This window comes from Osmerus mordax, chromosome 3 (genome assembly GCF_038355195.1).
Source record: "Osmerus mordax isolate fOsmMor3 chromosome 3, fOsmMor3.pri, whole genome shotgun sequence".
NCBI lineage: Eukaryota > Metazoa > Chordata > Actinopteri > Osmeriformes > Osmeridae > Osmerus > Osmerus mordax.
The window spans coordinates 2,063,925-2,080,207 of record NC_090052.1 but is presented as its reverse complement, the minus strand read 5'-3'; the positions used below and the strand labels follow the sequence as shown (position 1 = coordinate 2,080,207).

The following is a 16,283-nucleotide window of genomic DNA, read 5'->3' as shown; positions in this document are numbered from 1 at the left end:
ATTAGGCTTCTGTGTGGTATATTTTATTTTTTTAAAGGAAATAATACAAGGAGTGTTATTATTTCCAATGACCGCATCCAAACTACGACTGCTCATCACTCTAGGAAGTAGAGTCCGTCCCAGATCACTGGTCCAGTTTGAAACACATCTTGCCCAGACTCAGAAATGACTATAACTTTGCAGCAAGGTTAGAGATGACCCAACAGCCAGCATTCACTTATCTAGTCATCATGACACCATAGATCCCCTTCAAACCATGGGGACTGGTTTCAATAGTTGCAGGATGACATCACCAGGGTTATGAACATGAGGGACTGGTGACATTAAAGTCACACAGTCTGGCCAAAGGTCAATTTAGGTGCTATCGATCGAGTTAACGTCCACAGAAAACTTTGATTCTGTGCCTTTTGTGACCCATTACAGAAGGCCTTTAATATCGCTTTCAATGAAATATAGGAACACGGGTTATTTAAAGACGCGTTGATCGAATGTAATATCACACAGAACAAAGGACAGATCAAAAAGAAATCTACAATAAATGGCGTCAGACGTGTCATAGAGAGCACAGAATCTATGCAACACAATTAATAAGATTGTGTGCCGCGTCTCGAGCGATTAGTGTTTCTGCTTTCCTCATGTTTTCTCTGGCTTTTCTTCTCGTGCGCTTAAGGAATTCTGGACTGATAACCTTTTGGTCTGAATTCCCCCAAAAAATGTGATGTGAAGCAGGAGTAGACAGTTTGGAGCACTCAAAGTAGATTAGCTGACGTAGTTTGCAGGTACGACTGATAGCTTAATTATTTCCATCCAAATTGTTACATTAGACGACATAGCTTGTTATTTTAATGTGGTAGCAATTTTGGACATACTGTAGGCTATCTGCTAATACGGTTCCAGGCCTGGTACAAAATAGTATTTAGCACCGTGATAGCCTTTCTCTGCTCTGCAAATGACTTTGCGTAATTAGATGGACTTGGAAGCGGTGTGAACTCCCAATGACGCCATCAAGTTTCTTCAATTGTTTTCTGGAAAGACTAAGATAGTGACACGAGTACATCTTGATATCTGCAAATACATTTAAGACAATGTTAGCCTACTCATTCTTAATAAATACATAATAATGATGCATCCAAATACTTTATTTGTGTCATTTAATGTTGTTGTGAGTTTTTCGAGAGCTTTTACATCAAACAATGGTATTCAAGTATATGATTAGGCATATAATTCACATTAATTAAGAAAACATACCCAGATATATGTACATTTTATCTTTGATAGAAATGGTTTTATTTCATAATCTTTAGCACCTGAATGCTTTGGGAAAAGAGAATATGTAGAACCGTAAATCTTTATATTAAGAAATTGTAACTGAACGTATATATGACCTTATGTTCCAAAATATTATTGAACCGGCCTAGAATATTGTTTTTGCAACAAAAAAACTTAACTTCATAAAAAAAGGTAGATAGTAAAAAAACATTTTTTTACTGATATTTAATTTCCCATTTGTTATAAATAGGGTAATTACAACATTTGGCAACGAATTTCATTATCATATTCATTACCCGGGAACTGCTGTATTCAGCCAGGCCGAGGTATTTCGTTTCTTGTTAACATTTTGCTTTTTTACCACTAGTTAAAAAGAAAAAAATCATAGGCTGTTATTTTAGATATTTGATTATAGCCAACAGCAGAAATATAAGCTTTTCATTTTGAGGTCTTTTGAACTGTATGCTTGGTCACATTAGATAGATGAATGGTCACACGACATTGTAGTCATTTATGGATCTTTTCAACAGAGAAGCGAACTCTGACCTTTTTACAGGCAACGGGAAGGCCAACACAACTCTAGAGAGACTTGTAGAAACAGGTTCGCTGCTCATTCGTTTGAAAAGCTGTGCCTTTTATCTACCCCAAAATGAATATTTACAGTACAGAACTCTGTAAATGGAATCAAAGGAAAGAGAAAAGAGATGCGAGAGAAACAACGGTGAGATTCTATAGAATCCGTGCAGGACAAAGCGAGCCCCCTCAAGTGCCGCTCCAGGCATGCCGCGCGCTTGGAGAGCGAGAGGAGCGCGCAGCAGACCTGTGGTTGACCCCGCGAGAGGGATGGAAGCTCATCCGCGGCTCCTGACAGGCTGACCCACGCCTTTCGAGAATTAATTTGGGTCTGAACTCCGGGTGAACCTGGGCCTGGGGAGAGCGAGGCTGGCAGTCCGGGGCTGTTTGAGGCAGGGCCTAGGCAAACCGATCCGCCTGTGTAAATATTGAAGCCGTCCGTCAGAGGGTCAGGGGATGAAATGGAACTGTCAAGCTCGCGTAAACTTTGGAGAAGAGGTGAGGCCACGAGAGAAAGACTTGAGGAAAAAACTATGGCAAACTCGTTTCCTCAACCTTTCTGGACCCCCCAGAGCCCCAAGCCACACCCTTTGCCTTCCACGCCTTGTCAGCGCGCCCTCCAAATCCCACTCCCCCGTTCACCTGTAGGTTCCAGCTGGGTCGTATAAGTCAGGAAGCTAATTTAAGCGATATAATTGGATGGCAAATTTAGACATGATGCTACTTCCTCGTCCAGGAAAAGACAGGAGACTCGTATTTTGGACAGATGGGAAGAGAGGTGAAGGCGGGGTGAGGGTAGAGATTCTTTCAGGGTGAACTCATCGGGTTACCCCCTGACTTCTGTTTTTCATCCCATAACTCATCTCAAGTTCAGGAGGCTGGGGTTTCACAGAGGGGTTTTGCAGCGTTGATGGAGTATTTGGATTTGGGGAGAGTTTGTGGGCCTGACATGGGCTCATGAAAGAAATTTATGGGCATAGTTAGTAGTTCAACGGTTACCTCGTTTCACTTTACAGATAACGAAGCAGTCACTTCTACCATGTATGGATTCAAACGAGTAAAACTGCATCAGAACTGCATCAATAGTTGGATAATATAGGCCAAATTGTTGTTTACAGGAGTATAGCCTAATTCAATTGTTTAGTAAGCCTAGTTGCCATTAAAATGAATACCGGCTTAACAACATAAATGTCAGCAGGTTTAGACGTGAGTTCATGATTATGGTTAGGAAAATATTTACTCGTCAACTTGCAAAGTTTAAAAAGTAGCCTATAATAGGTCTATTCATTTGGAATACTTTCACCTGGCCATGGGAAAGATACGTTCTTTTGACTTTAAATAGGCCGATAAAAATGTATATATTATAGCTAAGTTCCTTGAATCGACTACTTTTGAGGGGAATGATGTTGGACAATATTAATGTATGATTCAGCAATGAACTTGTAAAGGTCGTATTTAAGTCTACACAGCACATCCTCAGTGCATCCAGCTTGTCGTGTATCTGAATGAGTCTGAACGTGGTGACTGCGATGACTGGCATGGGTCACTCGCAGATCAAAGCTCCTAAGAGGCGGTACAAACGGCCCAGCATGAACAAAATGAACACCAGCTGCTTTGAAGAAGGTTAGCAAGGAACGTCCTTGCCTATAGTAATTCTACCTTTGATTTTACATTTGAATTTCCAATGGCATACTGTTGATGTGAATGTTTATCGATCGGATTGTTAGACATTTTAAAAAATCCCATAAAGTGATAGCGCTTTATTTTTGTTCTTCTTCTTCTTTTTTGTTGTTGCGTAGGCTACTGGTCCTGGGGTCAGGTCCCCTGGATGAGTTGTTGACGGCTCCACTGCAGGCGGCTGCACCTTAGTACACATGGACAAACAAGATCGCACTCTAAAGAATGCAGGTTTTTCACCTTTCCAAACAATCGGGGTGTGTTCCTGCAAATGTGATACAATGCATTGGCCTAGAGTTTGGGCCGGATTGTTTGAGAGGCCATGGAGAGTGACGCTGAGAGAACTGGGCAGGGAGGGATTGAGGAGAAGGGGAGTTTGTTTACATGTTTAGATATCCCAGAGGCGTCAAAAGGTAAAAAGGTCAACGGGAACCACCCGGAATGCAACGCAACATTCCACACCCTATGCGCAGCGTGCATAGACAACAGTGTTGGGCTTGCAGGCCTTCTCATTTTGTGAGTTCTGCTGAGGTCAAATCGAGGGTACTCAATTCAAGGAAACTATTGAAATGCACGGGGTCCATAACTCATTAGTATGCATGGCAGGTCCCCAAAGTATATGCGGTAAGATTGTTGGCTGAAACACAGCCCTTTTGTCCTCGTCTTTACACCATGAAAATTCGCATTCGAACAAGAACATTTCTAAACCGTGGAAATAAACTAGCCTATATTTATTAAAAGAAATCTGAACTATAACACGTTTTGTAAAATACGTTTTTATTTGAGGTAGATTCAGAGACAACATTTCGATTGAAAAATTATTCCAAGTAAATACATAGCCGACAAACTAATACAACTTAGTTCGTCTGCATGATGAAAAAAAGAAAAAAAAAGTACAGGTTCATATATACATTCACATTTTAAAACGTATCTTTCTTTTCCTATAAAGGTGGCAACATTTGAATCTTCCACGTGTCTAATTCAACTGTTTGTTTGCGAGTTGGGTTGACTGTTACAGGTGTAAATTGTGTTATGACATTTCATATGTTCTATATTCTTCTTTCATCGGATAGTTGAAGTTGGTTTGCCATTGTGATCACGTCATCTTCGCCTATTTTGATTCATGTTCTAAAGACTTTATACGTTTATAAGTTTACTACTAAAAAATGATTTGTTTACAATACATAATAAATCTCGTTCTATTTGCCTACTCCATGAACTTGTGTTTGAATTATTCACACCCTAACACACACACACACACACTCACTCAACTTGTTCGTATAATACCCTGTGATCCTATAGTGCAAGGAATCATTCATACAGCAACCCTTTCGGCCTCAGGAGGCAGTTGCGTGGGCCTGTAATGTCGCCTGAAAGGCCATTAACAAATTGAAACAACCGCATACAACTTACAAAACTACTACAAAATAAAAGCAAGTTCAACAATATCACAATGTTTTGCCAAGAGGCTCCCTGTCAGTATTATAAGGCTCGCTTAGAGATTTGTAAACATCCAAAAGTGCATCCCCCCTAAGAGGCATTGAGACTGAAGACCCTGTATATCCAGATTGTGAAAACAAATGTCTAGCTTGATAATAAAAACGTTGTGCATAGCCGCTTCCTTCTGTCTTCTGAGTGTGCATGTCAAAGTAGGCTAATTACTTGAGGTTAAATTACATCAAAGATGTTTAAATAGGCATCAGTTACAGACATATCGCATAAACAGTGGAATAGTCAATTCGATAATACGGGAGGAATATTTTGCTGGTGAATACATTTGCCCCCTCCCCCATTCGATCTCAGTGCCTTGAGTTTTTGTAAATGATCTCCATCATGTTTCCGAGTTAGGGGACATGCCTGGTGACGTGGAGGAGGAATGGTCAGAGTGGTCATCCAGGTCCTTGGAGGAGCCTGTGGCTGAGGCCGGGGCAAGGCCTTCTTTCTCGCGCTTCTTCTGCTTCATCCGGCGGTTCTGGAACCAGATCTTCACCTGGGTCTCGTTTAACTCGAGAGTGGCAGCAATCTCCACGCGCCTTGCTCGCGTGAGGTACTTGCTGAAGTGGAATTCCTTCTCGAGCTCAGTTAGCTGTTTGGTTGTGAAGTTGGTGCGAATTGTGTTCTGGGGTCCCAGTCCATAGTCTGTAACTTTGACTGTGAAAAACGAGAAGGATGGTTAATTAGATGGCGTTTGATAGTTGATATTAAGGAATGGTTCTTAATTATGGAAAAAATAGCATTAATTTCTACATTTCACATTTCAGTTTCGTTTTCAAATTCGTGGAATATATTTTACAAAGAGGGACAATTCAGAAAGCATCATAAATCGTGTAACAACAATAGTGATAACAAAATGCACATATTTTAAGTAGCCTAGGCAATACAATGAGACCGAGAAGCAATTTAGACACAAATCCCTTAAATAAATACACTTCAAATGTTATTCAGAGGCTAGTTTAAAGACTCAATCTCCTGCGCTTCTCATAGCCCACAATGAAAATAAAGTCAAGCCGCGTAGATATAAATGCACACGATACGTATAAAACCATATTCCCTTTGGCACTGTTATGGTTGGATGTTTTATGACCCTAGCCTAGTGGGGCTGGTCTCACCCGAGTGAGGTTGAAACCTAGATCTAGGCACAACTTCCAAACGGGCATAAGCGAGGAAGGAAAGGCCCATGGAATACAATAGGGGCCAACAAAAACGAATGAATCCAAATGAGAACCTTGGAGTAGTTTAAGATAACAGCGTTGGGCCACTTCCTAGGGCGTATGAAAGCACGTCTGCTCGATGCATTAGCCAGCGAGCAGACGGGGGAGAAAATAACATGTCAGGCATGCACGCAGCCAGAGTCACCAGAGCCGTGTCTGGACAGAGATATCACACTGACCTAGAATCCAGCCCCCCAAACTCCCAGTGTGTTATGGATCAGAGATAAACCAAGATAGGCAAGGCTGGCATTCCCTAAATGTCTATGCTCTCGTAACCAAAACGAACCGCTTGTGAATGCCTTGGCGTAGATCTAAACATTAGGCTCTATAATCGAAGAATCAACCTGAAACAGGTGACATGATTGAATCTGTTTCCACACACATAAAACATATACATTTCCCCGGTCTTGCGCTGTTCATTTTCATACAACTGTGACCATTGTTTTCTTGAGGCCCCACAACTCACCTGTTTTAGGGGGGTTCCTCTTCACTTTCATCCAGTCGAACGTCTTGCCTTGTGGAGTTTGCTCCGTGTCCTTTTCCCTCTCCTGGGAGGCTGAAATGTCAACATAGGTGCTCTGCAAATACCCCCGCTGGTGGTCTTGTACCTCACTGCCAATGTGCTGGTACTGGGCCGCGGGAACGGCCCCTTGGGTTCCGCAGTACGTCCCTGCAAGGGATCCGTAGTTGGGGCCTACATTTGAGGCGGAAAAGCCCGATGATTGATAGTACATCCCATCTTGTTCGTTTATGAAGTACTGAGGGTGTCCATAGTCCGGGTTCGCGCATGCTTGAGTCCCATACCCAGAGTTTCCAGTGCCGCCATAGGGGATTCCCATATTGGCATGGTGCGTCTGGGACTGGTGAATGGGATGCGCGTAACTGCTGCTCTGGTGCTGATGTTGGGATGCCGCGACTTGCGCGCTGCCTCCGACATAAAGCCGTCCATCACCGTTATAGCTGTCAGTTGCTGTGGTGGAGCCCGTGTTAAAGGAGGCCGGAAAGCCATGATCCAAGTGGTGATATCCAGACTTGGGTGAGTAGGCGTTCGTCCCACGGTTACAAATTGAGTACTCAAGGAAAGAGTTCATTCTGGAATTGTCCATGCGCAATTGATGATGGAGGGCCAGCCTGCATGCGTTTCAAGGGGAATCCTCCTTACCCTGCAACCTCTCGGCCGTTTGTCATGCGGAAGGTATCGAGAGAGAAAAAAGGAAAGAGCTCAGCTCGCGGATCAAGTCACCCAGGGCTTTCCCTATAACACTTTTCTTACCTCAGCTGCTGGTGACGTGAGCCGTCACGGCGCCAATGGTGAGGGGGACCTCCAGAAGTTTGTCAGCGCACCGCACTCATCCATCAAGCGGCTGACATTTGCATGACAAAGCCACTTCAATCAAACTGGCCCATCAATCTGATAACAGCACGTACATGTCAAGCCGCTCTGAAAAAAGGCTCTACTGACCGGCAGAGAAATAAAGAAAGAGTTTGGATATTCTCCTACAATGCTACATCCCCCATTCGCTTCTCTCTTTTCTCTGTTTTTTGTATTGTAGATAACATATATCTTTCTGGGGTGGTTTGTTCTGGAAACAGCATATTCGTATTACACATAGTGAATCAAGCTAGTTGGCCTTACTGTAGGGACTGTCCTGGATTCTGAAATACCTCCTTCATTGTATTGCATAATATCATTAGATATGTTTGTCCTGTGCATAAACATGGTTTGTGACCATAGAGAGCCCCATATCAGTTTTGGGGAGGATGGAATCCGTTTAACACTTGAATTGACGTAATGTTTTTTGGATCAGTCCCGGATCTGTATTGGCGAATCTAATTGAATTAATGAGCTGATCTGTTACAGAAACTAGGTTAGGCCGACAGCAAGCCTTCTGGCAACCCACATCACGAGGGAAGGCAGGATATCTTCCATGAATAGTAGAGTAGTCCATTGTACAGGCTACATTTTCTGTTGAATGAGACATACTTCGAACTGACTTCACGTTTTTATTGATGTTAGGCAGATCATAATTCAAACAAAATGAGGCGTAATCTTAGTGACACTGAATGAAAAAGGTGGCCATCAACATTAAACCAAATCGAAAATATAATGATTGAGATGTCTAACTTTCTGTCAACGTGGGTGGACAAAAAGAGGAAACGAGAAAGGCTAATTATTAAATGTAGTGACAAAGGGTAAGGAGTTCTACCTCTTCATGAAACTGCCCACGCGCAATGGATGGGGACTGAGGAATCTAGAATATATTTGCTCATTACTCCGTGCTGGACAAGAGAGGTTAACAATATGACGCCCACAGTAATTTGTAACTTGTCAGGATGTTTACTGTTCGGCTCGCATCTCTGCTTGGAGAAGGGTGGTTGCGCGGCCAAAAGTTCAGACCTATACTAGTTTGTTGTTTGTTCTGGTAGGGTATCTTTTCTATCTTAAGAGTACTCAAAGCTTTTAGCTGCCTCCTCTCAAATGAAGGTTACTTATCTTCTGTGGGGAGTTGACATATCCACGTGTCATTCAATAGAAGATTTCCTGCAAAAGATATTTCACCGTTTTATTAGGCTCTTTTAGGTGTATTTTATACACGCGTATCTTTAATTTTTTTTGCAGAATAATACATTTTGTAATTTAGAGGACAGGTGTGAATAAAATGTAATTTATATTTAGCTATAGGCAATATGCTATTCCAGATAAAATCACATTGTCATGTAGGTCGATGCGCATTTTTAGATTGACCGATTGCTGTAAATGCCATAGAAAGCCAATAGCTTCACGTTTGAATTAAAGAAATGTGTATTTTAATTAGAAAAATACTATCGCGTCTTGCCAATCATTTCAATGTGAAAAAAAGAGTATGAGCCACAAAAAAAACATTATTTATCATTTAGCCTATTTCCTATAGCATAGTCCTTGACAGAATCGTTTGCCTTTGGTAGACATTATTGACCAAGTAATCCATGATTCGATTAAACTTTCTGTTTACATTTTATTGTAAAATGATTTCCGTAAGGTCGACCATAATATCACAAAGTAAACTAAGTACAAGGATAGGATAGTAGCCAGTTTGGCTTCAAATACTCGTGAAATCACCATAGGCAACAGAAGCTCATTCCAAACTGTAACAAGAGAATCTGAGGACGAATTCAAATGCAAAGTGGAGTAGGGATTAGAATTGAAACCTTTGATCACTGTCATCCTCTTTACAATTTACCACATGTAATCCACTCTGGGGAATCCTGCTAGCAAACAGATACAGGATAGCACGGCATGCACATGATAATTAGGCTAGTTTCAAAGCACAACTGCGCAAACCCCCTAGTGGTAGGATGCGGGTGCAATTTCAAAAACAAAGTTGTCGCAGTCAGCCAAATCGAAGACAGAACATTTTAATGTTCTTATACCAGTTGGCGTTTTACGTGGATCAACGCAGTGCTTTGGGAAACTTGCACCCACTTTATCTTTTTTTACGTGGATCAACGCAGTGCTTTGGGAAACTTGCACCCACTTTATCTTTTTGGTACTGGGTTTAGGCCAGGGCTGCGTTTTCCAAAAGCATCGCAAGCCTAAATTGATCGTAGAATCCATCGTACGACGGATCTTAGTTTTACGGGCCGTTTCCCAAAGCCATCGTAGCTAAAGAGGCTCTTTAGAATGCTCGTAGATTAACGAGAGCTCCCGATCAGTCGTGGATCGCTAAGTGCATTTTACATTTAGTCATTTGGCAGACGCTCTTATCCAGAGCGACTTACAGTAAGTACAGGGACATTCCCCCGAAGCAAGTAGGGTGAAGTGCCTTGCCCAAGGACACAACGTCATTTCCTGGCGGGGAATCGAACCGGCAACCTTCTGATTACTAGACCGATTCCCTACCCGCTCAGCCACCTGACTCCCGTCGTCAAATCTTAAGCAAAGAGACTCAGTGGAGACACCAGTAGGCCAACCAAAGGCTACATGGATGCGTAAAGATAATTCGAGATGAAAAAATTTGTTTAATTATTTATATTGTATATATATTTTTTGTTATTTAGTTGTTGTTTATCTGTTTTTTGTTTTTACAAAAGTAGCATACTTGGAGGGTTTTACAAAAAAAACTTTTTACAAAAGTTAAACTGAAACGTGAATATTTTTCATTTAACTAGGCTTCACGTGTCTTTAATCAAATGGTTTCATAAAAAGCATTTCATAAATGCATCAGGGTGATTGTAATGACACCTGCTAGGCTATATGCATATGGTTACATCATGTGAACTATTTGTATCCATAGGATATTAATTAAAAAGATCATAATAATTATGGTATAGCCATAGGTATAAACGTTTTCTGTACCGACCTTAAATACTTTTTGTGCACTCAATTCTTTTGGTTAAAGTTTACTTAACAAAAGTCTTGAAGTTGCAACAGAACAATCACATTTCCGCATCCGGGAAGCTTTTATAGTAGGCTAGTTCTTAAGAGACAGGTACGAACGTTCTTAAGAGAATGTTTGGGAAACGCACGTAAAATATCACGGTCGTTCCTTATTTTGCTCGTAGATAACTCTTAACTTAACTCTTAACTAAGATCAATCGTTATTGGGAAACGCAGCCCAGGTTTACCAAGCACTAGCCTGCGTGCGTCATACGATAATCGTTAGTGCCAAGTTATCTTGAAGATGCGTTTCCCGAAAGCATTGTTACTCCCACGTGGCACGTTAAATCCATCGTAAGATAACGACGGTTTCGAACCAGTCCTTAGTCCATCGTAAAATGCTCGTTGCTGCTTTTAGTCCCTACCTCCTCATTCAGCAGACAAGAACCATAAACATTAAATAAATGCATTTTGGCCTAACTGTGTAAGAATTTCATGTTTTTCATTTTATTTATGTCAGACCATAATCCAAACAACATGACGTTTTCATATTTATTAGCAAGATGAAATTAAATTAAGTTATTAAAAATAAAATAAAAATCTACTGGGTTAGCCAGTCCTAGATTGTTTGTCACATGAATATACTGGTGAGAAACTACACTCAAGGGCAGGGTGACCTTATCGCTGTTCCTAAATGAAAACAAAAGCAGGTCTAGATTTGAGATGCTAGGCTAGGTGTAAGGCACAAGACGCTTCATCTGTTTGAGGGCAAGCTTGTCTCTCTTATGGTTGTCTCTCAACATGGCATCACCACCCTTTTCCTCTACTCTACCCCTGTTCTCACAAGCCCCTCTGCCAGATATAGTTGACATTTGGTAAGTGCTTCGTGCAAATATGTATGCAAACCCAACAGTGATTTGCGTTAGCGTAAACACAAATGTTTGAGACTTGAGCGGCTAAGCCTATTGATGTTGCCAGCCAGACCCTTGTGGGCCTGGATTGCGATCCACCCCCAGCTACCTCTGGAGGGCTGTGAGTTGACAAGGAAAGAAACATTTGCAAAGCTCTGCTTTGACTCAAACATCAATTCAAGATTGTTCCATAACCATAAATAAACAAAATCATATTTATTGTTGTGGGTTCCGAGTGGAATGCTGTATAATTTTCCTGTGACCACAAATGCAAATCAGCCTTTCTGCCACCCAACATAGTATTTAAAAGATCACTATACTCTCTGTCTCTGTCTGTCTGTCTGTCTCTCTTTCTCTTTCTCTTTCTCTTTCTCTTTCTCTTTCTCTTTCTCTTTCTCTTTCTCTTTCTCTTTCTTTCTCTCTCTCTCTCTCTCTCTCTCTCTCTCTCTCTCTCTCTCTCTCTCTCTCTCTCTCTCTCTCTCTCTCTCTCTCTCTCTCTCTCTCTATCTCTCTCTCTCTCTCGCTCTCTCTCTCTCTCTCTCTTTCTCACTTTGTCTGTCTGTCTGTCCCTCTCTCTCTCTCTATGTTAAAAGCAAAACAAGCACTAAGCCATTCATTCAGCTTTCTTATTTATTTCTTGCAATCAATGGCTTGCATTGACTTAATATTGGTAGTCCGATTGGTAGAGCATTGAGATCATTGTTTCATGCAGCAAGCATGAGTCACTGCTGACAGCTATAGTTTATCATTTCACAATGTCTGCTATCACACACTATGTCGATACATCAGAGAAAGTTATGTCTTAGTAGCAGGGGCAGTTCTGGGGGGGGGGGGGGGGGGGGGGGGGGAGGCCTGTGACAACAAGCTTTAACCCCCTTCTGGCCCCCCTAAATGTAGAGTCTGAATAATTATAAACATATTTTTTGCCTGTAAATGCCAGAAAACTACAACAACAATCATGTTTAATGTAACTGGCCCCTCTGACAGTACAACTACCCCCCCCCCCTCAAGATAAAATGGTTTAGATCCTCCACTGCTTAGTAGTGAATTATCAGCAGTCGTCAGGGTTATAGTGAACCCAATCTCTAAAAAACTAGGATTGTGGCAGAACCTTTTAGATGGTTGTTTCTAACTGTCAGTGAAAACCATTGACCTCTTCTTAACCTCTCCATGCAGCGAGCATGGAACCATCCCAAACTATTGTTGCGTCCTCTCTGACAGATTAATGCCATGTTTAATGAACCTCACTGTATATTCCTGTAATAACGAGACAGTGCCTCACATACTGCATTCCTACTTCCTTGTTTACCAGTGTTTCTAGGCAACAGGGAGACTTGACCAGGCAAGTCTCGGCTTTAACCAGTGTCACTCAGTCCCACTTCCTGAGAGAGGACAGGCCACATCCTGCCTCTCAGACCTACAGCCACTGATTTTGATAAACTATTGTCTCTTCCATATCGCTGTACTGGTGAAGTGTACGGATTGTCGCCGGCCTACGCTCTAAGAGCCTTGTCATCGGATCCCTCCTCTGCATGCAGGGGAACACTGAGCGCGCTCAGGCTTTTAGAAAAGTCACGTGACCCATTACCACATTCCTGGAAGCGGGCCTCAGTCCTTCCCGAAAAGCGTGGAATGTGATAGTGGACAGGGATGGAGAGATTTCCCTGTCGACTGCCGAGTTGGAGGGCTATTACATTAGCCTCTCCGCCGTGCAGGGCAGCTCTGGTCCCGGAACAGGAGACGAGAGGGAGAACAGGAACAGTGTGTAGTCGTCATCTACTGTGCCGGGTTCTGTTTGAGCTCCAGAGCCTTACAGTTATCTTTAACTCCAGGGCTGTACAGCCAAGATAGACTCAAGGCCCTGGGCTCTACAACATCCTGTCTCGGGGCCAACCGAATCCTCAGTTGAACACACCAAAAAAGAACGAGTAGGATGTGGTTAATCGCAGGAACGCCATCTTAATCCCATCCCGTTCTTTCAAATGTTCATAAACGTCTCGGCCTGGGAGAGGAGAGTGGTTGGCGGTTGGCATGACTGCAGGGTGTTGTCTGGTTGCAAGCCCATGTGAGGGACTGTGTTCTATGATGTCACATCCTGTATGAGTTGCTGATTGAGAAGGCCCTCCTGGGTCACTACAAAGGTGGCACTGTTTGACATGACCATGTGTTGGTGAGACCACACACATTCACACACACACATACACACACACACACATACACACACATGCTAATGCCGCTCTGGGAATACTTTTGCATCACATACAGCATGGATCACTCATTCTAAGATAAAACAAGTCCCTGCTATTAGTCCAAGAGAACATTCTTCATGGTCTGATGGCCAGAATCTGTTCCAATCCATCTCTACGCTGGTCACAAACCCTCGTACCTCAGCGCAGTTGCAACTGACATACATAGTCAAGTCAGATAAGCAATTTGTGTGAAGTGTGAAGCTAAATCACACATAAACGTGTGACAAAACTACACTTAACACATTAAGCCGTCTCCTTACCTGTGAGATTTCAAGGGCGTCTGCTTTCGGGGGTCGAGGACATGTTTTGGCAGTCATGTTGGATGGCTACTCACTGCCACATCAGATTGGTCCTATCTGTGAGGAACCATCTCTGATAAGACTAAAAGTTCTCTGGCTGTCAGCCGATGCTGTCTCACCGCATCGACACCTGGGAACACAAGAAGGGACCCAACAGGGACCAAACACAGCATGCAACTCAGTCCAAACCACAGGTATTGTAATCATGGTTAACCTGACTTTGGTTACAGCTTCTTTCAACTGCTTTCTTCTGACATGTTGAAGTACTGTGGTATTAGATGTTAGGCAAGAAAAATGAAAATCGAAGGACCTCAGCTACAAAAATACTAGCTACCCACGACTGTGAACCTGGTCTGACAACACGTCACCAGATCTGTGGACGGCATTACCAGAGACCGCCGTCTAGCGCTCCAGTTTGTGCTGTCATCTATTACAGGTCTACAGTGTTCATTTTGTATATAAATTATGGCCTCTAACAGGCGCTTGTTCATTTTCTTTCACATTCAGTTTGTGAAAATGAGATGATAGGATTGATTGTGTAAATGAAGATCACTTTTTTATTTTTTAGATATCTTTATTGAATTTGTAATTGGATTGTGACTGTGTATGTACCTGGCTGTGAAGAGACTTTAATTTCCTTGTTGGGGATCACTAAAGTAGTCTATCTATATATTTATCCCACTTAGTACTGCTAGTTTATGTACCCTTAGTATAGTTAGTCCACATATTTAAATTTTAGGTATATATTTATTGTATGCACCTTCCTGCCAAAGCAAATTCCTTGTCTGTGCAAACTTTCATGGCGAATAAATCCCTTTCTGATTCTGATTCTGATTCTATCTATCTAATGCAAACTGTGTCAAGTTTGTAGTTGTTTGATGGTTGCCCCAAAAGTAATGTTTACACAAACATAAAAACATGTGCAGCCATAGTTAAGGGGAACATCCTAAAGTCTTTCAACACCATCCTCTTGGCCTTCAAACCAGCTGTGAAGAGATCGCTCACTTCCTGTCTTTTCAGCGCGATGATGTCACAGCACAATCAGAGAACACAGAAACTGTAACAAATGTGTATCTGTTGTTCTCCATTTGACTACTTCATGGTTGTAATTATAGTTTCATTCTCTATTTGTTATTGACTCCAATAATAACGACTCCTCCTTGTAAAATATAATCTCCATATTTTACCTTGTCTAAATAAACAAAATTGTCATATTAATAAATATGTGATGGAAAAACAAGGAATGTTTGTGTTTTCCCCCCCATTTTGTTTAGCATACAAACTGTACAACATGACACCCCTTATTTCACTGAATACAATAAGACAGAATGTAAAAAAACTTACGTTACGTAACATTTTATTTTAAAAAGGTCACTTACAGATACACCCTTAAAAATTGCTCTCTGTGTTTACACTCTGCGATACATCGTTTGTCTGTGTTTGTGGGACTTCCTGGTTTCTGGCCCATCCCTTTTAGGTCATGTGATCTGACTCAGCCAAACAGAAGAGTTGCAGCAAACAGGCAACATCAGTTTCAAATGTGATTGGCTAGAGCGGCAAAGCATTTCCCATCCTGCACTTACTGTATGAGTAAACATAACTGTGCAAACGTCATACTGGAAAATCTGTGCTGTGAAATTCTTCTTCAGGCACCAAGCCTCTCTTCTCCTGCTCTGCCATCCTCCTTCGCCACCGTCCAAGACAAACACTTTGGAAAAACATTACAAAGATGACTCATGACAAGAAGTAAACAAATGTCCTGATTGTTACCGATTGTGAAGGAAACATGGCAGATAACCGGCTTCTCATAGCCTTGGATGGAGGCCAGGGAAAGCAAATATGGATAGATAAGCAAAGACACAGGCACCACACCTTAAATTATCAAGCACATATATCCGTCAACCATCACTTCCCACTTTAGAATTGACAAAGCCAGGAGTGCCCTGTGGGCATGGCTTCTGTTGTCTAAACAGTCGCCTCCTGCGCCTCTGGTTGTCTGGCGATATGGTCTCAGATAGACTGCGGTAAAGATTGTAGAAATAAACCAAAGAAAAGGTGTACTGCGCATTCGTCCTTCCCAAAATTGCAAGTCAGGACTTGTGGCTGAGTTTCACACTTACCTGATATCCAAAACGTTTCTGTATACTCACATACACACACACCAGTGAACTAAAATGACCCCATTCATTGTGGTGGTCATTTGGATGTTGAATTGATTCATGTGTGTCAGTGGTTGC

The 16,283-nt window shown here is 42.0% G+C and overlaps 2 protein-coding genes across 2 annotated transcripts in view; one reads left to right on the top strand and one right to left on the bottom strand.

Annotated features, from left to right (window-relative positions):
* Positions 1-16,283, top strand: part of LOC136938120 (GTPase IMAP family member 8-like) — a 261,770-nt gene that overhangs the window by 15,367 nt on the left and 230,120 nt on the right.
* Positions 5,351-7,336, bottom strand: hoxb1a (homeobox B1a). Its single transcript, XM_067232467.1, has 2 exons — positions 6,697-7,336; positions 5,351-5,670 (listed from the first exon to the last, which is right to left on the bottom strand). The coding sequence occupies exons 1-2, from the start codon at positions 7,334-7,336 to the stop codon at positions 5,351-5,353; spliced, it is 960 nt and encodes a 319-aa protein (XP_067088568.1).